Consider the following 23,019-nt stretch of genomic DNA (forward strand, 5'->3'; position numbering starts at 1 on the left):
CTGGTGCTCTCCCAGCCCCAAAGTCACCTCCAGGCTCACCTTTCCAGCACTTTGCAGCATGGCCTGGTCCCCCCAGCCCGTCTTCTCCCCCACAGGGAGGCTGCTCGGCAAAGACCCCCCCTCCTTGTCCCTGCAGCTCCCACCCCACCCACGCTGCCCCGCTCCCCCTCCACCCTGCAGCCCCCCCCAAGAGCAGCATGGCTGTACAGCTCCCTACATCCTCCAGCTTGCCCCTCCTGCTGTGCCACACAGCACCCCACACCCTCACCAGCACCTCACACCCTGGTGCACACTGCAGGGGGGGCTGTGCCTCCCTCCCCTCCCCAGTGCACCCCCAGACACTCTGAGGAGCACCTCGTGGGCTGCCAGCCACCCCCACAGGGCACCACCAGCACGGCCCGCCTTGGGTGCCCATGCAGAATCTAGGCAGACCCACATGCTCATGCGGGCCCTGGGCACCCTGAGGGACCGCTGCAGGCTGCCGGGACCCCCAGAGACCTCCGGACACCCCTGCACCCACCCACTCGGGCTCTGTGTGTCCCCACGCACACTTGGACACACACACAAGCTACCAGCACGCCCACATCACTCCTGAGCACCCACGCGGGCTGCCAGACATGCTTCTGCACCCCCGAGCACCCACGCCTGATGCCAGCACCCCCGGGGACCTCCGGGCACCCACGCAAGCCCCCAGCACCCCCCAGGCTCCGAGCACCCCCCTACACACCCGGCCACGTACTAGGGCTGCCAGCGACCCCCCGGACCCCTGTCAGGGCCCCCCAAGCTCCCCTGAGCATCCACGGGGGCTGTCAGCACTCCCGGGACCCCGCGCACCCATGCCCTCCTCACCCCCGCATCTCCGGGCACCCCGCGGGCTGCCGCTCTCCTTCCCCGCATCCCTCAGCAACCCCCGCGGGCCGCCAGCCCCCTCCCCATGCACCCCTGAGCAACCCCCGCGTGCTGCCAGCCGGCTGACCCCCCCCCCCTCCCCGCACCCCGCCATTCCCCTCCGAGCCCCGGCCCCGCACCTCGCCGCCGCCGCCGCCGCCCCGCGGCCCCCGCCGGGCCCGCTCCCTCGGCCGCGCCGTCACGTGACGGCCGGCTCAGCTGACCGCGGCCGCCGCGCCTGCGCACTGCCCGGCGGTGAAGGCGCGGGGCGGGGCGAGGGCGCAGTGGGGCGGGGCGAAGGCGTAATGGGGCGGGGCCAGGCGGGGCGGGCGCGGGGTGCTAATGGCGCCGCCTAGCGGGCGCGGCGGTGGCCGCAGGTTGGCCACGAGTGGGGCGAGCGCGGGCAGGGCTGAGCCCTGAACTCCATCAAAGAGGAGCATCCCCATCCCTCCCCAGCGGGGCTATGCCTCGGGCTGGCGGGTGACGGGGGGATGTGCCTGGGGAAGGGTGACCTGAGGGTGTTGACCCACAGCCGGGGGAGTATGAGCCAGCAGTGTGCCCAAGTGGCCAAGAAGGCCAAGAGCATCCTGGCCTGTATCAGGAATAGTGTGGCCAGCAGGGCTAGGGAAACTGTTGTCCCCCTGTACTCAGCACTGGTGAGGCCCCACCTCAAACACTGCGTTCAGTTTTGGGCTCCTCACAAGACGAGACATCGAGGTGCTGGAGCAGGTCCAGAGGACAACGAAGCTGGTGAAGGGTCTGGAGCACAAGTCTCATGAGGAGCGGCTGGGGGAACTGGGGTTGTTCAGCCTGGAGAAAAGGAGGCTGAGGGCAGACCTCTCTACAACTCCCTGAAAAGAGGTTGTAGCCGGGGGGGGGGGTCAGTCTCTTCTTCCAAGGAACAGGCGACAGGACAAGAGGAAACAGCCTCAAGTTGTGCCAGGGGAGGTTTAGGATGGATATAAGGAAAAATTTCTTCACCGAAAGGATTTTCAAATATTGGAACAGGCTGCCCAGGGATGTGGTGGAATCTCCATCCCTGCAGGTATTTAAAAGTCAGGTAGACATGGTGCTGAGGGACATGGTTTAGTGGTGGTTTTGTCAATGGTTGGACTCAATGATCTTAAAGGTCCCTTCCAACCTAGACAACTCAATGATTCTATGGTCACTGGGGATGAGCAACACTCCCAGAGCCCCCCCCCCCGGTGGGGTCTCCCCGCCCTGGGAGCAGGAAGCTGTGTCCCTGTGTCCACAAGCAGTGCCTGCAGATCCCCTCCATGCCCCTTGCACAGGAGCCAGCCTCAGGGCTGCTCGCATTCAGCTCTTCTGGCTGCAGCATCCTCCACTGCTGCTCCCACTCCACTTTCACACCCCCCCAGCTCAAAACCCCATCTCCGCTATTTCAATGGAAATAAATGCCACCCCTCAGGTCACTCCCAGCACCAAGAGGCACCAGCTCCGCTTCCTGGTAAAAAGATTTATTAAGAACCTGCAGTAGCTGCCTGAAAGGAGGATGTCGCCCTGGCACGGGTGCTGTGCGGTGGCAGGGAGCGGGGTGAGAGGATTAGCGCTTCTCCAGGCAAAACAAACCCGGGTCGGACCCAGCAGCAGGACGAGGAGCGAGTGGAGGGCACAGAAAGGTGGTGGCAGCACATCTGCATGGCAGAGGACCTCCCGCCAGGGCAGCCCGGCAGTAGTTAAGGCGTCTAAAGTGCTTGGAGGAAGACCAGCCCTACGGCGGAGCTAAATAACACGAGCAAGGAGGGACAGCAAGGGATGCAGATGGCTGGTGGGTCACCTGCACCTCTGCCCTGCGGGGACCTGGCATAGGGGGGTGACGTTGATACATGCCCTGCCTGGAGCTGCAGGCAGGAAGGATGCTGCCTGCCCACACCTCAGCCCCCAGATACAACCAGGAGATGGGCTGCAGGGTCTCCAGATAGGACCCAGGCCGCTGGTCTTCATGGTCATCTCCCAGTCCATCCCATGTCCAGGATGCTGCTCCACGTTGTGGGGGTGCTTCTGCCGATGCACGGGAAGGATGGTCCCAGTGCAGTGTCCTGCCTCGTCTCAGTCCCAGTGGCAAAATGAGATGAGTGGGACTTGTCCTCGGTCAGGCTGTGCCCCAGCTGCCTGTCATGGCCGTGTGTCCCCGTGGAGCGAGCGCAGCCGGTGTCCGGCCACCTCTCCTGCCGCTGGGAGCAGCACTAGCCGCTTGGTCCCTTGTGAGAGGGAACATCCATTGGGGGTTTGGGTGGTTTCAGTCCTGTTGTGCTTGTGATGTTTGTGGCAGGAGAGACACGAGGAGACGATCTCACCAGTGCCTCATGTTGCCAAGCTGGTCCCACACACAGGACAGGGATGCACCAAAGGCAGACCCAGAGCTGCCATGGGAGGGACAAGGCCACTTTGGGGACACTTCTGCAAAAACAGCCCTGTGCTCTGGCCAGAGGTGGTGGGGGCAAGCAGGGACACCCTCCACAGCTAATGCCGCATCCCTCCAGCCTGCCCCTGCACTCCCCAATGCTCCCTCCTCCCCATGGACTGTTCCAAGAAATACTGCTTTTCCCTGGAATGTTTGTGTCTAAAATTCCCAGGATGGGATTAAGAAAAAAAAAGAAGATAAACTAGCTAAAAAATAACTACCCCCAGGTCGCATTAAAGGCTGGGGTTAGCTCCACAGTCACCCCGTCCAGTGCAGGGGACACCCCGGTGAAGGGGCTGGGGACAGCCGGACAGCTGTAGGGGCCCTTCTGTGTGGAAGCAGGGGAGGGGGGACACTGAGCGGGGGTACAGGGGCTGCCTCCTCCTGGCAACGAGAGGGATGCACCTCAAAGGAATGGGGTGGGACAAGACAGGGTGCAACTGGATGGGATGGGAGAGGGGACCAAAGTGGTGGGGAGAGGAGGGACATCCCCACCCCTCACTGGGACTGCAGGGAGAAGGCCAGCTTGACGCAGGCGAGCTCCTGCCCGCCGCTGCTGACGGTCGCCCGGACACGGTAGTTGCCATTGGTCATCCAGGCAGGCAGCTCCACGTTGGGAAGGTCGAAGTCACTGGCTGGCAGGGAGTAGGAGCCCTGTGGAGAGAGGGGACACATAGGCAAGATGTCAGCCAAACCCCTCATCCCTGCGCCAAAGGGCACGGTGGTACCCGGCGGCGCTGCCGGCACCCCACCAGTGCTGCCAGCATCCCACCGGCCGGGGTTTCAGGCGTACCGCTTTGAAGGGGCAGTGGCAAGGGATGCCGTAGGTGAGCAGGGGCTCCGGGCAGGTCGTGCCGGGCGGGATGAGGTTGTCGAGGATGGTGCAGACGTCATTGTAGGTGCAGCTGCCCAGCTGGTCAATGCAGGGCAGCTGGATCCAGAGATCACCCAGTGCCTTCTCCACCACCAGCACCGCCTGGAGGGAAGGTGTTCAGCACCAGTACAGCCGGCATGGACACCCACAGCTCCTCCAGCCTGTCCCATCCCACCACCCCAGCGGTCTCCCTCAGTTCCTGTTCGTGCAGTTTTTGGGGTGTCCATCGGGCCACCACACGCCCTCCCGCCTCCCCCTCCTGCTTTCGGTTCCTCTCTGCCTGCAGGTTTCTCTTCCTCCAACCTCAGATTGACCCCTGAGCAAACACGTCCCAGCATCCCACACACCTGCTCCTTCCCCTCTCCTCAGTGGCCTGTCCCAAAACCACCCAGCAGTTCCCATCCCGCAGCTCTGCCTCCACACTCCCCCCAGCATGCTCCCTGCCACCCCAAACAGCCTCTGTGGCATTGCTTGAGACAGCCCATGCACCTTGGGTACAGAGACGTGTTTGGTCTCATTCCAAAAAGTCCCCAAAAAGTGGCGCAGGGCAGCCGGGCCAGCCCAGGGCTCCTGCAGCAGTGCCATGGCATGTCCCTGGGAGAGAGCACCCAGGTCTGGCTACTGAAAAACAAGTGCTGCAGTGATTGCCAGGAGCACCCAGGGTGCTTGGAGTTTCATTTCCCTCCCTGAGTCATTATGTCCCCAGGACACCACACAGCTCAGCTCGTTTCTCTCACTGGATCAAGGTTGGGAGCTTCCCACAGGGCTGTCTGCTCCCACCATGGTTGTCCCTATGCCCATCGCCCCATTCTGGCTTACAGAGCCTGGTGCGCTCTGCCCTGCACCACTCCGTGCATCGTTCCCCCAGGGGCTGCCAGTTCCCATACCGACCACTGGGCATTTCCCAGTTGCCACTGGCTCTGGGAAGCTCTGCCCTCCCCTCAACCCATGGAGGCATCTCCAGCATGTACCTTCAGAGGGGAGGCCATGGCCTTGCTGCTGCTGACGGCCGCGCTGACGCGCAGGCTCCCCGGGATGCTGATGGGGTCGGGCGCCACTGAGAGGCTCTTCAGCACCACTGGGTCCTTCCCACCACCACAGTCCTCCCAGGCAAAGCCACCAACCTGCAGCACCGAGGGACAGGAGGAGTTAGAGCCCAGGGGTGAGCCTTGCCCTGGGTTTGCAGGAGGTTTCCCCAGTGCTGGACCCCCAAACCTCCTAACACACACATCTGCTCACAAACATAGCCAGAAAATGACCCCCAGCACCCTATCAAATGCCAAATAAATATTTCCCTCTGCATTTCTTGCACTCCCAGCTCTCCGAGCTTGAGGGCATTGCAGAAACTCTCCATCTAACCACAATTGCCACAACCTCCTTTCATGTACTTCTCACCCAAAGAGGGTTCCCAGGCTGCGATTTCCAAACCGGCCTGGCCTCAGTCTCCAAATGCTTCCTTGGCAGGCAAACAAGGTGAGAAGCATCCTTCAAGCCATTGCCAACAGCACCGAGCAAGGTGTTTGAGAGCAGGTGGGAACCAGGGTGGCTGTGCTGGCCAGGGATGCTGTGCCCTGCAGGTGCTGTGGGGCCAGCACAGGTCCTGACTTCGCCAGGACCAGCCCGGCTGTTGCAAGCCCTCATCCACCAGCTTTGGCCACCTGGTCCCACACAGGAGCAAGAATCGCACTCATGCATCACCATAAATATGGCTTAACGTTTCCATCTCTGCTCATGCTCGGGGGACAGATGAGCCAGGCTCATCCCCTGCCTGATACACCCCAGGAACCTGATCCTCAGTCCAAATGAGCCAGGGAATGCACTGGTGGAGTTTACGGTCCTGAGGGAAATGGGTCAGGAGAAGAATAAAGTCAGAACCCTGAATTTTAGGAAAGCAAAATTCCAGCTCTTCAAGGAGTTAGTCAATAGGACACCCTGAGAAACTGGCCTCGAGGACAAGGGAGCAGAACAGAGCTGGCAGACCGTTAAGGATGCTTTCCACAGGCTCTCAATCCCTAAGTGTACGAAATCAGGAAAGGAGGATAAGAGATCAGCATGGCTGAGTAAAGACCTGCTGGCGAAAGGGTGAGAAAGGGAGAGAGATGCGCAGGCAGTGGGAGCAGGGACAGGTATCCTGGGAAGAGTACAGGGACTCTGCCCAGTTGCATATGGATGACATCAGGAAAGCCAAGGCGCAGCTGGAGCTGAACTTGGCAAAGGATGCAAAGAATAATAATACGGGCTTCTAAAGGTATGTCAGCCAGAAAAGGAAGGTCAAAGATAATGTAACCCCCCTGGTGAGCAAGACTGGCAAATTGGTAACAACGGACGAGGAGAAGGCTGAGGTACTCAACAACTCTTTTGCCTCAGTCTTCACTGGCAACCTCTCTCCCCACACCTCCCGAATGGATAGACCACAAGGCAGGGACTGGGGGAGAAAAGTCCCTCCCACTGTAAGAGAAGATCAGGTTCATGACCACCTGAGGAACCTGAACATAGATAAGTCTATGGGACCTGATGAGATGCATCCCAGAGTCCTGAGGGAATTGGCTGATGTAGTTGCCAAACCACTCTCCAAGATACTTGAAAAGTCAGGACAGTCAGGTGAAGTCCCCAGTGACTGGAAAAAGGGAAACATTGCACCCATTTTGCCCAGAGAGGTGGTAGATGCCCCATTCCTGGAAACATCCCAGGTGAGGTTGGATGGGGGTCTGAGCAACCTGATCTAGTTGAAGATGTCCCTGCTCATTGCAGGGGGGGTGGACTAGGTGACCTTTAAAGGTCCCTTCCAACCTGAACTATTCTATGATAATGAAAATCCACACACAGGGGATGTCACTGGGATGGGGGGACATCATTTGTGTGTCCTGGCTGGGCTGGGAGATATCCCCTGTTTCCTCCAAGTCCCACCAGCCCCCTCGGCCACTGCCAGCAAAGCCACGGGCTGGCAACAGCCTCGGAGCCCTTTGCTCCCACAACCCAAGTTCAAAGGCGGGGGGATGGTGGCACTTGCCTACAACAGCCAGCCTTGAACTTGCCACAAGCCAGCGGTGAGAGCCCAGCCCCAGCTCCTTCCCCGAGCAGGCTCCAGCCTAATTACAGCTCTTTTCCTGGCAGGAGGACGCCTGGGCTGTGCACCCCGAGCGGGTTTGGCCGGGGCGGCCCATGTCCCCATGTCATGGGCCCAGGGCTTTCCGTGCCTGCTCAGCAGCCGCAGAACCGGTGGAAGCTGTATTACCTGGTGCCAGGCAGCAGCCCCAGCGGGCAGCGCTGCCCACGCAGGCGAGGAGCCCGTCCCGACGTCCCTCTCACCAGCCGGGGGAGCAGCTCAGGGCAGGACACGGGGTCCAGGGCAAGCCAGGGCAAGGGGCTGGCTGTGCCCCGACATTTAGCAAGAGCTGGGAGCCCCTCGAGTCTGCGGGGAAACAGTCTCCACGGGAGGTGAACGTCGGTGCGTGGCTGCGTATTGCGGTGCCACAGACCCTCTGCTGCCCCACAGAGCCCCCTCCAGCCTTCCTAACCGGCTTCCCCTTCACTGGAAGATTATAGAGATATTCCCCTCTGCACCGCGTGAGAGTCACGCATCTTAATCATCCGTATCTTAATCAGCGCGTGTTGATGAGCCCGGCCCAGAGCTGTGTGGGAACCAGGAGGCAGCAGCCTGAGCTGGTTTGCCTGAAAATGCTCCCCAACAGGGAGGAATGAAAGCCGAGGTGCTGGGAGGCTGCGGGGAAAGCTCCGCCGAAGGCAGAGAGGCCGCCGGGCTTCAGGGTTCACAATAAAACTGAAATCTCCTCCTCCTCCTCCTCGTCCTCCTCCTCGGGGGCTCAACCCGAACCTGCAGCCCTGCTCCCCCAATTCAGGCAGGTTTGTGGGATCCCACTTCCCACCACCCACCACCCCCCCCCCAACCCAGCCGCAGACACGCAGCCAGAATCAGGCCTTGAACTCGTCCTTCTGGGACAAAAAAAGAAAATTGCTTTGGATCTCTTGCAAAACCCAGCAGGATAGCGAAAGCCTTCCTCCACCCGCTCGGGCTGCTCCCTCCGCCGAGCCCCCCCCCCCCCCCCCACTCCCCAGCCCTCCCAAACAAACACCCCCCTCGGCCCTTTCCCTGCCCAAAGAGGAGCGGGGTGAAGGGTTTGGAGTCTCTCACCTTGCCCAGCCTGCGGGAACCGCTCCGCTCCACCAGCAGCGGCGGCTGCGACCCGCCGAGCGCGGCCGGGCAGAGCTGGAGGGCGCAGAGCGCCAGCGCCAGCCCCGCTGCCAGCATCCCTGCGGCGGCCGGGCAGGAGCTCTGCGGGGAGACGGGAGGGACACCGGGCACCGGAGGAGGAGAAAAACGACGAGTTCGGGGGTGGGGGGGGCGCTTCCTGCAGCCGGGACGAGGGTGGCAGCGGGGAGACTGGGACGCCTTGTGCCGTGGGACTGCACCCTGTTAGCTCCTCGCCCGGCCCATCTCCCGAGTCCCCTCCCTCCCCTTGTGTACGAGCAGAGGTTTTCCCTGCCTCCTTTTTTTTTTTTCTCCCTCTTTTTCCCCTCCCCGGTTTAGTTGTCAAGCGCAGGACTGGAGTCGCAGGGATGCCGGGACGGGAAGCTGCGCTTTCCCAGGCACCCACGCCGGTACTGGGAGAGGGAAGTGTGGGGGGGGGGGGGGGGGGGGGGGGGGGAATGCCCAGCTGCACCCACCACAGCAGGGCACCCACACCACCCAGCTTGGGTGGGTGGGGGTGAGACCAGACCCGCACCCCGCTCTGGCTGGCCCAGGCTTCTGCGGGAGTGCAAAGGGTCGGTGCCCACCCCGGGCAGGCAGCCGGGACCTCCGCGCCCCCCTTCCTCCGCCCCCCCCCCCCCCTCCCTCGGCACAGGGCAAGGCGGCAGCTGGAGAACACAGATAATTTGAGACCCTGAACCCGATGCCGTGTGTGCTGCGAGGGGGGTGTCAACCCGGGTGTCGGGCAGTCCCCAACTGGGCTGTTTGCTGCAGCACCCACCACCCACCTACACACCATTTCAGATTTAACGCCCCTTTTTTCACCCTTCCCCCTTCGGGTGCCCTTTTCCCACCCAGAGCTGCCCTGAGCCCCCCCCGTCACGCTGCAATGACCCCACGGTACCCCACCATGACGGATGGCACAGGAGCATGGGTTCTTCCGTATATTTTGGTGAACAGATAATTTTCCCTTGTGAAAAGCTAGAAGGGGCTGAGCCAACCGAGCACACAGGACATGAGTGTGGCAGGTCTCAGACCTTCCCCCCCACCACAGCACGGTTAGGACCCACGCATGGGACCCTTCCCCACAGGCAGCTCAGCTCTCCCTCACATGCTGATGCTGGCCGGCCTCCTTGTATCGCTCCCGGCCTTGGGAAGGGTTGCCTGGCTTGTCCAAACCCTTGCCTCAGCTCTATTTTTAGCCTTTCATCCTTATTTAGCAGCAAGGCCAGCCAGGAGCGTGCAGGCAGGGCACGGGAGCAGGCAGAGGCCGTGACGGATGCTGCTGCCCACCCTGCGCCGGCAGCGACAACTGCGTCGCTGATCCGCTGGGGAGGCTTAAGGGTAAGGAATAAATAGCCCTGTTCCTCCCACCCGGGAGCGGGGTGGAAAGTTATCCCCCGGGATTAGTTTTCACTTTGAGATCTTGGAGCAGCCGGGGGACAGGGATGGGGACAGGGATGCCCTGGGAGAGGCGGGGGTATGGCCGGAGCATCATGTTTGGGCCCAGAGGGGACCAGAGCCCCTCACCTTGAGCCCCCAGCACCATGTGCTTTCCTGCTTCTCACAAGCAGCATGGGTGAAGTTTTCACTTCCCCATTCCCATCCTTCCCCCCTCCATTTTGCCTTGGGGGAGAAAAGAGAATACAGAACTGTAAGGACAGGTTAACCCACATCTTTCTGTGTGGAAAAACACAGGCAGGGGCAAGAACGACTTGAAATCACTCCTCTACCTCAAGGCAGAAGCATGTGTGACCTAGATCCCTACCAAAGGAGTCTGCAATGGGGTTTTTTGTGCTCTGCCACATGCAAGATCCTCTGCAGTTCAAACAGTTTTCTGAGCTTTCTCACCCATGCAAAGCCTGAGTCACAAGGTCCCAGCAGATCTGGCTAAACATCTTCAATTTGCATTGAAGAAAAGCAGCCGGCGCAGATGGGTGGCAACGTTAATGATATCGTTATATCCCATGTTATAAAAGCAAGCAGATCGCCAAATGATGCACGGGGCCGAAGGGTGCGACCACAGACCACCCTCTCTCCACCGCCCGAGCCACCAGCTCTGCCGGAACCCGCCAGGCATCACCACGGACCAGCTCATCACCCAAAAACCTTCCAGCAAAATCTTCTCCCCCTTTTTTTCCAGACTGGGCTTCTGAAAATAATTAAATTAATAAATAAATAAAAATTACCACGTCTGCACTCACAGGACCACCTTGCACACAGACTGTGCAGGGCCGGGTCCCAGATGGAAATCCCACACGCTGGCACCGACACCGCCTTGTACCCACCCCGTCCTGCCCAGACCTTACCAGCTGTAACTGGAGAGAGCCGAGACTCTTTAACAGCTTGCATAAATACTTCTCTTATCCATAAGCTTTGGCAAACACTTTAAATGACCATTGGTACAAATTAACTCGAGGGTCAGCCAGCTGTTATCCCATTTACTGCAATTCAGCTGAGCATGAGATAAACCCTCCTAGGCTCGCTTTTCCAGGCAAAACCCTTGAGATGTCTCCAGCCGCTGTCGTTCTGCGGAGAAATCACGAGAACACCAAAAAAGACATTGGGGCAGACTTCAAAACAAGCCGAAGCTGCCCCAGGTGGGTCTGCCTCACACCGCCTCCGCTTTACTGTCTTTGCACAGGCAGAAGTCCCCTCGCCGCCACCATCCCTGTCATCTCCAGCCCTCTGCGAGCAGCCTCCGGCAGCCCCAGCCCCACGTGCTCCCCAGATCCCCAGGCTGCTCTGGCTAGGGAGAGGGGATGAGTTGTTGCAGGCAGGGATCCCACCCCTACAATGCCATGGAAAACCCCTTTTTTGCTCAAAAGCGGCTGGACAGAAAAGTTTCTAGCTGTTTAAGCGCTGCGCTGCAAAGGGAGCAAGTTGTTGGGGCAGAGGAAGATGAAGCAGGGGTGAGACGGGAGATGTCTCCAGCAGGGACGCAGCCCGCGTAGCCCGCACAGGGAAGATTGGAGAAACCGAGAAATTGTTAAAACCAAGCTAAAATAAGAGGCAGCAGAGGCAGGGCCTCTGGCAGGCAGCCTCGAAGATGTGCCCGCGGGCTGAAGGAAGGATGTAACGTGATCCGGTGCGGCCCCTTCTCCGAAAGTTAGCGATTTGTAGAAGTGCAGGGTTGTCGCTGCTGTGGCGGCAGCATGGGGTGCGGGGCTGGGGAGCGGGGTGCTGGAGCCAGCCTCGCTGCACACCCCATCCCCAAGCCCCTAGTTTGATGCCTCAGTCTGCTGTGACCAAATCCTCTTGTTTTTTTCTCCACCGTTATCAGGAAAAACCCGACTCAGAGCCCCGCTTTGTGACACAGGGGCATCCCAGTCCACCCCCAGTAAAACCAGAAATTATCACAAGCGCATGTGCGAACTGCTGGAGCTTTGTGCACCAGCAAGAAGTGATGGCAGCTGGACAGGCTCCTCGTCAGCTGCCCACACAGTTGCTTCTCTGTGCAGCCACGGCCCCAGCAATGCAAATTCAGCCTGGAAATACGCATGTGTTTTTGTGCTTGGCCCTGTACGAGCCTTCGGTCTCCAAACTCTGGACCAGGATTTTTAATTAGCCCTGGAGAGGTGGAGACCAGCACCTTGCCGTGACAGAGCTTTTTATCCCACAAAGGATCTACTCAGCCCCAATGAGTAGTCTCAGGCGGGGAAGGAGACTTGCCCCATGTGTGAAGTGCTGGGGGAGATAAGAACAGAGACGCTCTCAGTGGTTTCTGGGCGGTGGGAGCTGATGCCAGGGAAGCTGCTGTGACTCATAAAACTTCACCCAGGTTAAGCAGCACCTTCCCATGAGGACGCAGGCAACTGGTCCCACCAGTCCTGGGGAGACTGGGGGCAGCCATGGGCCTGCCTCCCACCCTCCTATCCAAGTGTTGTATCACAATTTCCCCAGTCCCAGGGCTACCAGGGCAGAAAAAACACCTTCAAGTCACACGTGATGGGGTGACCGTGCACCTTCACTCCCTTGCTGGCCAGAGTGGCGGCGAAACGCCAGGGTGCTGGCAGCCCCGGAGCCGCGGGCTTGGACTTCTCCCAGGGGATATTTGGAAAATGTCAGAATAGAAACTTGTTGACAAAAACTGGCAGTGTTTCCATATGGGCACAGCCTCGTGACCAGGTTGAAACACTCCTATTTCAGCAGTGCTGTGTGGCAACTGTTGATTTTTCAGGGCAGAATGTGTGCTCATTTAGAAATGTCTATTATTTCACAGCATTTAAAAAAAAAAAAAATCATTGAAACCAAAACATTTGGAGGAACCTGCCTTTCCTCCCATTAATTTTTAGACAGAACACTTTCAAATCCCTGTGTTTCCCTACCTCTTCTGGACCCATTTCCAAAATGCAAGTTTTCCTTCTGGAAAAGGGCACCCTGGCTCCAGGCCCAGCATTTGGGGTGTTCGGGATACTCCAAAGAGGGGTTGCAAGGATACAGTCCCCCCAGGCAGTACAGACCACACCAAAGGCCCCCTCCTGCCACCACAGCTACCCCCAGAGCAGAGCTACTGCCAGAAGAAAACACCCCAAAACCATCACCTTTACACAAGTACCCCAACACGAGCTGAAACTGCATGGGGTGACAGCAATTGCCAGGATGGATCCTGACTTGGCCCCTCACATCCCTTCTCCCAGGGTGGTGGGGTGGGTTCAACCAGGGCAACCCCCCCGAGCCAGCTCTTGCTCTGGCTGGACCCCAGCCTCAGTGCAGTGGTTCTGCTCCCCTTTCCCTTCACCCAGGAGCATCCCCCGTGCAGGGGATCCCAGGGGCAGAGCATTCCCTGGGGCGGCGGGGGAGGTCCCACTACCCTGCTTGGGACGAAGCATCCCGAGGCCAGGGCGGGGACACCCCAGGGTGGAGGGGCCCCGGGGCCGGAGCACCCCCGCCGGGCGCCCAGGGCCAGCCCCGGGGGCGGGCAGGCTGCGGCCGGGGGCCCTTCCCGCGGCTCGGGGGTGCAGAGCACCCTCTCCCGGCGCTGCCTGCGAGCAGCTGCGGGGACTTTTTTTTTTTTTTTTAAATTTCTTTTTATTTATTTTTTTATTTTTTTCTGCCTGCCAGCCCCAGCTGGGGCGGCTCGTCCCGTCCCGTCCCGTCCCGTCCCGCCCGGTCCCACCGGGCAGCCGAAGCCTCTCGCCGGGGGATGCCCCGCGGCTGAGCGGGCTCCGGGGCTCCATGGGCTGCACCGGCAGCGCCCTGCGCTGCTGCCCCACCGGCGGCAAGGTAGCGGCTGCGGGGGGGTCGCTGGGCTGGGCTTGGCGTGGGGAGGGGGTTCGCGTGGGGTCGGGGTACGCGTGGGACCCGGTGTGCGTCTTGTCGGGGTTTGCACGGAGTTGGGGTTCGCGTGGGGCTGGGGTCTGTGTGGAGCCCTGCTTGCACTGCTGGGGAAGGAGGTGTGCGGGGGGCACCCGCTGTGGGTCCCCCACAGCTTTGCCCCGGGGAGTGGCGGGGCTGGGCAATGTGGCTGTCCCCGGCTGCGTGTCACCCCACCGGCAGTGTGGTGGGGGAGCCGGCACCGGGCACGGCGGGAGTTGGCAGCCACCTGCCCTCGCTGCACCCTCCTGCACCCCTCCGCGCTCTCCCCCCACATCACGGGGAAGCCCATACTAAAAGGGGTGCAGCATCTGGGGTGAAAACGCCCGTTGGAAATGCTGGTCCCATACAGGACAGGGATGGGTCCCCCCAGACCTCTGCCATCCTCCCACAGCATCCTCCCTTGTCACAAAAGTTGTATCCCGCCTTGTGCCGAAGGTGACACTTTTGCAGGGGAACACTCTGAGTCCCCAGCAGATCTCGGGGCATTGCTCTGGGCTCTTCTGCGAGTTAAGGTCTAGAAATTATCTGCTGCTAATTATTATTATTTTTTTGACCTGCTCGCGCTGCCTCAGCACCCCGCCATTGGTCCGAGGAGTTGTTCGTGGGGTCGGACGTGCTGTGCATACTGGTGTGGGTGGGTTGTGGTGGCCAGAGGGTGGCAGGGGCAGGAGGAGAGTGGGAAAGGCCCCGCGGTGCCGGCATGTCCCCCTGCACGGGCAGCCCTTTCTGGAGGCAGCTGTGGGAGCTCGGCCGCCCGGGGACCATGCGGCCAAAGCACAACCCGCTGCTGGGATGTGTGGGGGGAGCAGGCGGGGAGCTCGCACGGCCCCGCGGCCGGCAAGTGCCTTTATTTACAGCACTTGCAGTGCTTGGCTGCTTCTCCGTATCATGGAAAAAAAAAAAAAAAACAAACCCAAACCATCCCACTCTTCTCTATGTCGTAAGATCAGACATTTCTGGGCCGGTTTGTGACTCTGAGAGCTCGCAAGAAGGGGCACGGGACAGGGAGAAACAGCAGCCCAGAGGCCCCAGGTGTTGAGAGCTGCACATTTACCGAAAGACGGAAATTTAAGTCAGAGTCATTTGCCCGCAGACACCTCCCTTCCTGCACTTGCCCACTCTCAAGCTCTTCTCAGCCTCGTGGCGCTGCTCGCTGCGGTTTGTGCCCCATAAAACAGCCCCGCTGCTGTGAGCAAGTTGCAAATTAATCCCGAAAGCAGCACCGAAAATCCCCTTTATGGCAAAAAGGGGTAAGAGCGGGCTCCTGCCCACATCGAGCCGCTCCTGCCCATGTTCTCGCGTCCAGGGTACCAAAAGGTGGGGTGGGAGACCTTCACCCTCCCACTGCTGATGGGTGGACGTGAAGAGCTGGTCCCTTGGCTCTCAATCCCCAGGGGTGAACCTGGCAGACCCAGGATGCACATCACAGGGCTAGGGACTGTGATGGGGCTGGGGGCTGCAGACGCTTTTGGTGCTGGTCCCAGTTTGGACCAGGTGACCTTGGGGAGCCCTTGCTGGGATGGATGGTGGGCGGACGGCATACCATGCGCCGCTGCGTGCCCTGGGGGAGGCGGCTTGGCAGCCTCGTCCTTCCCGTCACTGGTCTGCGGGGAGATAAGGAGGCATGGACACAGGTGCCACGGCCAGAACCCGGCCCCAAGCTCAGGCACTGTCCCTGGGGGTCCTTACCCCTCCATCTCCATCTCCATCCACCCACTCATGGTCCCCGTTCACCCTTCGGTCATGCTCCCAGCGTGAGAGAGGCCAAGATGCCTTCCCAAAAGATGAGGGCTGAGGCTTGGCCGCCTTCCAGGGCCGAGGTGAATTTATTTTGGAGCTATAGGAACTATATGTAGCAGCCAGAGCCAGGGAAAGGTCAGGACGCAAAACTGGGGGCTGTCAACGGCACGAAGGGTTTGCGTACGGTCTGCGGCGCAGAGCTGACTGTACAAGAGGTGATAGCCATCTTGTAACACAACCATCGCCGGAGGAAAAACAGCAGCAGAGTCGAAGACAGGTCCCACGGTCCTGTGCCAGCGTTGTTCTGGCAGCACCGAACATCTGCTGCGGGTCCTGGGGAGGTTTCAGGGTTGTGGGCCAAATCCTGGCCCCCTTCTCCACAGCCACAAAGTAAAACCTCGTCCCCAGGAGCAGGGTCAGGATTTAAATGCTCGTTTCCTGCCTCTTTGTGATTTTGTTCGCTGACGGTAATGTGTCATGGTTTAATTGCTTAACGTACTTGTAAAACCGGAAAAGAGGAAGAAAAATACTGTACAAAACCCCACCTCACGCTAAAAGCTGAAGCAGAGGCTGCAGCCGCCCCAGCTGCCCACATCTGCCTGCACCGTGCCGGCTGCCTCTGCACGGGTGCTCCCCACCGCTGGCACCTTTCGAGATGCCTGCTGGAAATCCCAATTAATCCGCCTTAAACAGTTTTTCTCCAGACCGTTAGAATTATTTAGCTCTAAGAACGTGGATACTTTTTTTTTTTTTTTTTTATATATATATATATAGAAGGCATTTTTGGCATGAGCCTCCTCAAAGCCAAAGCCAGAGGTTTCCGTGCTGAGCCCTTCCAGGATAAGCAGCGCTGCCGATGGCCTGCACCTGTGGGATGTTTCGGGCTGCATCTTCCCCAGGCCAAAGCTGTTCCAGCTGGAGCAACCCCCCAACCTGCTCCTTTCACACACACAGCGGATCCTGGGATTGTCTTCCAGCTCTCCAACATGCTCCGGGTGATACCAGAGATGTGGGTGCCACATGCTGCTCTGGAAGCGGCAGCGGAAGGTGCCTCTGTATTCCAGTTAGTTTTTAGCCACATTTTTGCTTTTCACCCTGGCTTTTGGTGGTGGAGTTCTCATCCCATAGGACAACTGAGTGCTTAGGAGTAAAATTAGCTCCGGACACTATTTTAATTGCTCCTAGAGGTAGGAAGGGTGCCTCGCTCATAGCCTCAGGGCAGGGATTTAGATTTCTCTGCTGCTGCTGCTTCACTCCCTTTAGCCATGTCCAAGTTCAGTGAAGTTGTCTCAAATCGTCCCCCTTGAGCTGCTGAGGGGCTCCGAGGCCCCGTCCTGCTCGGTTTGGGGCATGGAAGAGAGGTGAAAGTGCCCTGGGTCCATGCTGGGGACATTGTCCATGCTAAGGGGGAACCAAGGATGACCAGCCCTGGGCTCTGTCCTTGGGCATCTCCTTTGCCAGGGAACGGGGACACATGCAGTGGGGGCAGTTTCCTTTGGGCAGGTGAAGTTTGGGGGTCGCTCCTGGAGGAGGTACCAGCATCCCGTTCCCAGCAAGGTGCAGATCATCCAAAACCCTTGGGGGCTGTGTGACCTTGCCGTGCCCCACACAGCCTTTGCTTTGTCGCAGTAAGAGCTGGAAGGGGCTTTTGAGGTTCCTGCAATGCCCTTGGGCTTGCAGAGCCCCGACTGTCTCATCCACCCACCCCCCCACTGGACTCCAAAACCCAGCATGGGATATGGGGTACATTAAATAGCACATCAGCATGAGATGGGCGCAGGGGAGGACAGGCTGGGGACCCTTTGCAGGTAGGGCTGCCGGGGCTTGGTGGCATCCCGGGCCACCCCGCCTTTGCAGGGCGAACTTTGTGGGCATGGAGAGCTAACCCTGAGAGTTCCCACCGCCTGGTGCCTCCTGGCCCCGCTGCCTGGGCTGTGTTCAACGCCGCGGCCGCTCACGCCATAGAAGGGCAGATAAAGCCGTGGCTTCCCAGAGGCTCAGAGTTTTCCTGCTCTCTCTCTCTGGCAACTGCGCTTCTCTCCGGCTTCAGAAGGGGGGCTGCCGGGGAGGCAGGGACGCCTGTTTGCTTTGCCACGCTTTTTTCCCAAGCCAGGCTCCCTAATCTGGTCTGTATTTGGCCGTGCTGCTGTGACGGCAGGGCCAAGCTGGGGTGCAGCCGGCACAGCGGGGTCCCCAGCACCCCACGGGCTGCAGGGCGCGTTTCCTGAGGGACAGGTAGTTTTAGGGGAGGCTGGAGGGTGGTGGCATGTCTGCAGGTGGATTCCCTCGCCCACGGTGCATGCACACCCCTGCCCAGAAGCACAACCGAGTGATGGGCGTTTAGGGGCAAGATTTGCCCTGTACCAACATGAGCCGGCGAGCTTTGCTTCTATCTTTCAGCAACAGATAAGAATATATCCATCTCTTTTTCTTTTTTTTTTTTTTTTTTTCCTTCCTCCCTCCCTCTCCAAGTGACTAAATTAAACCCATGCAGGGCTGGAAGGCATCCCGCAGAGCCGTGTTGCTGAAGGCAGCTCCCGGCTCTGGGTTGTATCAGCCCCGCGGCGGCAGCGGGAGCGTGCGGGAGCGCGCGGGGCCGAGCAGCACATTCCTGCGCTCCTGAGGTCATCGCTTGCGCCGCCGCCAGCCCTCGCCTGCTGCCAGCCCTGCACGGGGTCGGCATCGCCTCTGATTTATGGTTATTTTTCATTTTTCACTCCTGCTCTGGCCCAGCTGTGTAAAGCACTGGCAGCGGGAGGTGTTTGGGGTGCCAGGGACCAGGCTGACCCTGAGCATCCCGGGGCGGCGGGGATGGGGCAGGAGGAGGGTGGCAAGGAAGCGCCATAGCGGGAGCCTCGCCAAGTGCTGCCTGCTCTCCCCCACCAAATGTTTTGCTGCCAGAGGCTATTTTGCACCAGCACTGTGTCAGGGGGGGTTGTGAGCATCCCCCAAATTTTTCCAGCTGGTGGCTGGCAATGCCACATGGCAAAGCGGCCAGGACACAGGGAAACGGCACAAGCTCGGGGCTGCCTGCCAGGTGACACGAGAGCTCACCCATGGGTGCTCAGGGATGGCAGGAGGCCAGGGGGGGACCACTGCTGCTTGAGCACCCGTGTTTTAGCAGGGCTGAAGCGTGCTCAGCACAGGATACCTGGCTGCAGGGTGTCCTCTGCCTGCAGCCACCTGCTCCCCTTGTCCTCCCTCTGCTCCAGCCCCCTCTCTCTCTGCCAGGGACAGCTAAAAGCCCAGCAGCAGAGGGGACCGGCTTCCCAGGAGCTCACGGCCTTGAAGACAGAGAACGGTGAGAAGAAAATGTGTGTCTCCCCCCCTCAGCTGTGCTTTCTCAGTGTGGTATTAAGAAAGCAGTAGGACAGACCCCAGGGGTGAGCCAAGGATGGGGATGATGGCTCCAGCCTCCACATGGCGCTGGTGTGGGCATCCCAGAGACGATGGCATCCCAGAGATGATGGCATCCCATCCTCTCAGGCAGACAGGTCGTCCCCAGGGCAGGAGGCTTAATGAGCTGTGTCCTCTATGAACCTGCCAGCACTATCCCAATTAGTGCTAATTTGCACCAGTGAGATAGGGAAGAGATATTTCTTCAGTGGGAAGAGGACAGGGGCTAAACCCAGGCCACTGCGCTGGCAGGTCGGCTGCCCAGGACACCCAGGCAGCCCTGTTTCAGCCGCGTTTGCATTGCAGCCAATGCCTCCCTATTGCCTGAGGATGGGAAGGAGAAGGCAGCGCTGGGAGAGGAGTGGACCGGGAGCACAAGACTCCTCCAAGGCCAGGAGGAGGAGGAGGAGCGGCTGCGGGATGCCGGCCGGGCACGGACTGCCAGAATCGCCCAGGACACTAACATCCAGGTCGGTGGAAAAAGCGGGTGCTACTGGAGGGCAGTGGCTGGGCAGGGAGCGTGTGGCCGGGCAGGACTTCCCAGGCAGTAATCATGGACCTGGTACACTCTGGGCTGGGCTGTCCCTTTTTTCAGGAGGAGGAAGGGGTTAGGAAGGGATTAGGAAGCCCAGAATGGTGCAGGTCTGGCAATGAGTCACGGGAGGACAGGGGGGGCAGAGCATCCTGCACATTGGGATGGGTAGGGTTTGTCATCTCCTTCCTTCCCAGGTGGAAAAGGAAAAAGACCTGGAGCTGAAGGAGCAGTTTGATGCCCTGAGGAGAGAGCACATGGAGACCCTGCAAGGTGTGTGCCAGGACAGCAGGGCTTCCTGCAGGTCATGGGGACACTGTCCCCCTGCTCCACAGCATCGTGGGGCTCAGGTGGGGCTCACTGCCGTGGTGTCCCCACACTGGTAACGCTCGGCTCTTGTCCCCACTGCAGAGCTCCAGAGAGCACACGAGCAAGAGAAGCTGCTGCTGGCAGAGTCCCACCACAGGTCCCAGGCGGCCTTACAGGTACCTGTGGAGAAACCCCTGGGAAAGGGAGCTGGTGGAAGGGTAGAGGACCATCTGCTGGCTCTGCCATGGTGCCCTGAGCTCTTCAGTGGCCACCTCGGTCTCTGGTGTGCCTGAGGACCACACAGGCTCCTCCAGCCCTGGGGTTATCGGGGCACTGTAGCCCAGCAGTGTCCCTGCTCGGGAAGAAATCCCAGACCCATCCCATCCTACTTCTTCCCCGGCTGCCCTAGGAGACAATCCAGGCACTGAATTCCCAGCTGAAGTCCTTCCAGGAGAGGATGAAGCGGGTGGAGGAGTCGCTCTTGAGCACAGACTACAAGAAGCACATTCAGGTACAAGGTCATGTGGGACCGGTGGCATCTGCAGAGGGGTGTCAGGGAGGTGACCGGCTCCGAGGTGCAAAGCCAGGGGTGCTTCTCTGATGGCGCCTGGGGGGCAGTGGCTGGAGCCGTGGAGGGGCACAGGACAGCTGAAGTGGGGAGCAAAGCCCTGTCTGTCAGAGGTACATGGGCTGTTGGGGTCCCTTGAACACAAGTGATGGGCAAAGCATGGCGCCTTGTTGGTACAAACCCATCCTGGGCCATGAAGGGCCCCAGCCAAGAGCACTGGCCTGCTGGGGTCATGCGTGGGGGGGTAAACCGTGGCAGATGCCCCGAGCACCCACCCCTGTAGCTGCTGCACGCCCTGTGCCCCACAGGAGCACGGGAGCCCCAGCCCCTTCTGGGAGCAGGAGCTGGAGAGCCTACACTTTGTCATCGAGATGAAGAACGAGCACATCCACGGCCTGGACAAGAAGCTGCTGAACCTGGAGACTGTGGTAGGTTGAATGGAGGGGGTCACAGGTGGGCTTTCCTCTTTCCATCTCTCTTCACCCCACCTGAATCCTGTCCAGAAGTTGCAGCTGAAGCGGAGGTGGATGGAGCCCAGTTCCTCTCTTGGAGAAAGAGGGGACATGGATGCAATGCCACCACTCTCCAACCAAGCCCACATTCCCTCAAGATGGAGTGGTGGTGGGTTCAGAGGCACTTTCCAGCTTCCTCCTCACCCTCATCCCCATCCCCTTCCAGGCGGAGAGGAACCTTCTGCTGGAAGAGAAGGTGAAGACTCTCCAGCAGGAGAACGAGGACCTGCAAGTTCGCACTCAAAACCATTTGGACATGGCAAGGTAAGTGCTGGTCCCACGGGAGGCATCTCTGATGGGGGGAGAGGTGGCAGTGGCAGGGGGGGCCATACATGACAGCACCGAGTGCTTTCTGGGGATCGGAGGGGACTGGCGGGCACTTTGCCTGGTGGCTCCAGCAGCGTGTGCCGTTCTCCCACAGGCAGCTGTCGGAGGAGCTCCTGGCCGCCCGTGGGGCGCTGGAGAAGGAGGCACAGCTGCGGGACCAGGCTCGCCGCGAGAAGGAGGAGCTGCTCTACCGGGTGCTCAACGGGGGGGATGGCTCCCCCTTCCCCATCCCTGCCGGCGAGGTGCCCCTCATCGCCACGTAGCACGCTGCCAACCGGCACCGTGTGCTGCTGGGGGGGCTGCTGGGGCTTTCCTCTGGGGGCATGAGCCCAGGGCTGCTCTCATGACTGCCCCCGCTGCCGGGGCAGGCCCCCGGGGTGGCCGAGCCCTGCGGGGTGGCCCTGTCCGACCGGGACGATGGAGCATTTCACAGGACACTTGTGCCTGCCTTTCCCCAGCCTGTGAAGGGCTGCAGGGGGACCCCAGCCACCCCTCCTGTGCCATCCCTGCACCCCTTCCTCTGGTGGGAAGCCATGCGGGATGTTACAGAGGTAAAAGTGGTTGGCCAGGACACACAGATGTGCATTGGGCTGGATCCCACCCAGCGCTTGGCTCTGAGCATCAGTGCTGCCCAGGGGCATGGAGGCGAGGAGGACAAGGTGGTCACAGGGATGGGACAGGGACAAGCACCAGGAGGATGAGGACACTGGGGACATGGTGGTGTTAAGGTCACTTGCTCCCTGAGGAGCATCCCTGAGAAGTGCATGACCAAGCCCAGGGCCGAGTCACAGAGGCTTTCACGGGGCAGCAGCAAAGGGTAGGAGGGATGGGTGCAGCCAGGTGAATCTGCCCCCTCCAGCGCTGCCCCTGCCATAGATCACATCAGCCTGTCCCTTTCTGGGGCTCGGCCTCCTGCTTAGGCTGCTCTGAACTGATGCCACCCATTCCTGCCCTTTCCAGTGAAAGCAGGGCTTCCTCCACCCAGGGCCTGCCTCACTCCCCGAGGAGTGGGACCAGGCAGGGCTCCCACCCATTCCCTCCTCTCCCCATCACCTCCTCCATCTTCATCTCCCTGGGGTCACTCCTCCAGCCCAGGCATGTCCCCGCTCACTGCCACACAGACACCAAGCCCTCCTTGTCCCCTCTGCCCATCAGCAGCACCACCAGCTCCATCCTCTCCCCCAAAGCCAGGCAGAGGCTGCCTGCCCAGAGAAGCACATTCGGGGAGCAGAGCATCCTCCCGAGGGGGAGCAGGCTTCAGCAGCGGCTGCCAGCAGGTCACATCCCTCCCTACTCCGAACCAGCACATCCCCGTTGGAGAAGATGCTGCCAGCACGGCTGCAGGTCAGGGCTAGATGCACACAAGCACTTTCCACTGTGTGGTGGGACTGTCACTGGCCTGTCCCCTCCCCAGGGTATGTATGTGTGTGTGTATGTGTGTGCACCAGGCCAGCGTGCCACTGGCTGTAACAATTACAAGTCTGTAAGAAGCAGCAGCCTTAAGAATCGCGTCAGTGGGTTTGGGGACCGGTGCAGGAGCATCTGACAGCGGGGCCAGGTGCTCCACACCTAGGGCATAGGGGGGGGGAAAACAGGGAAGGGTGGGAGCAGGCACCAGGAAGCCCCAAAGGAGGCCCCTCGATGCCAGTCCCTATTTTCCTTCTCCTTCCCTCGTTTCACTTATTTCAATGGGCTCCCAGCACAGGGCAGACCCTGACCCTCCCAGCAACAGCCGCTTCCGTCCTTTGTGCTGATCCTTGTCGGGAAAACATTGGCTGAAGGAGGCAGCCAGGAAGGCAATCCAGATGCAGGGTCCAGCTCTCACCCAAGGACATCCACAGCATGCCCAGTGTGTCAGACCAGTGTCCTCCCGGAGCACCCACTGCTCCATGCATCCCCCATGGCTCTGGGGAGGGGTG

General features: G+C 60.1%; 2 protein-coding genes across 2 annotated transcripts; one reads left to right on the forward strand and one right to left on the reverse strand.

Moving 5' to 3' along the window:
• Nucleotides 1-2,352: 2,352 nt before the first annotated feature.
• Nucleotides 2,353-8,648, reverse strand: GM2A (ganglioside GM2 activator). The gene is made up of 4 exons (XM_074156256.1): nucleotides 8,341-8,648; nucleotides 5,159-5,311; nucleotides 4,107-4,289; nucleotides 2,353-3,967 (listed from the first exon to the last, which is right to left on the reverse strand). Exons 1-4 carry the CDS (start codon nucleotides 8,455-8,457, stop codon nucleotides 3,812-3,814), a joined length of 609 nt encoding a protein of 202 aa, XP_074012357.1. The 5' UTR covers nucleotides 8,458-8,648; the 3' UTR covers nucleotides 2,353-3,811.
• Nucleotides 8,649-13,352: 4,704 nt separating this feature from the next.
• On the forward strand, nucleotides 13,353-22,595 carry CCDC69 (coiled-coil domain containing 69). The gene is made up of 9 exons (XM_074156755.1): nucleotides 13,353-13,623; nucleotides 18,688-18,757; nucleotides 19,159-19,322; nucleotides 19,582-19,657; nucleotides 19,796-19,869; nucleotides 20,103-20,204; nucleotides 20,570-20,689; nucleotides 20,940-21,037; nucleotides 21,195-22,595. The coding sequence occupies exons 1-9, from the start codon at nucleotides 13,576-13,578 to the stop codon at nucleotides 21,361-21,363; spliced, it is 921 nt and encodes a 306-aa protein (XP_074012856.1). The 5' UTR covers nucleotides 13,353-13,575; the 3' UTR covers nucleotides 21,364-22,595.
• Nucleotides 22,596-23,019: the final 424 nt, after the last annotated feature.

This window comes from Numenius arquata, chromosome 11 (assembly GCF_964106895.1).
Source record: "Numenius arquata chromosome 11, bNumArq3.hap1.1, whole genome shotgun sequence".
NCBI lineage: Eukaryota > Metazoa > Chordata > Aves > Charadriiformes > Scolopacidae > Numenius > Numenius arquata.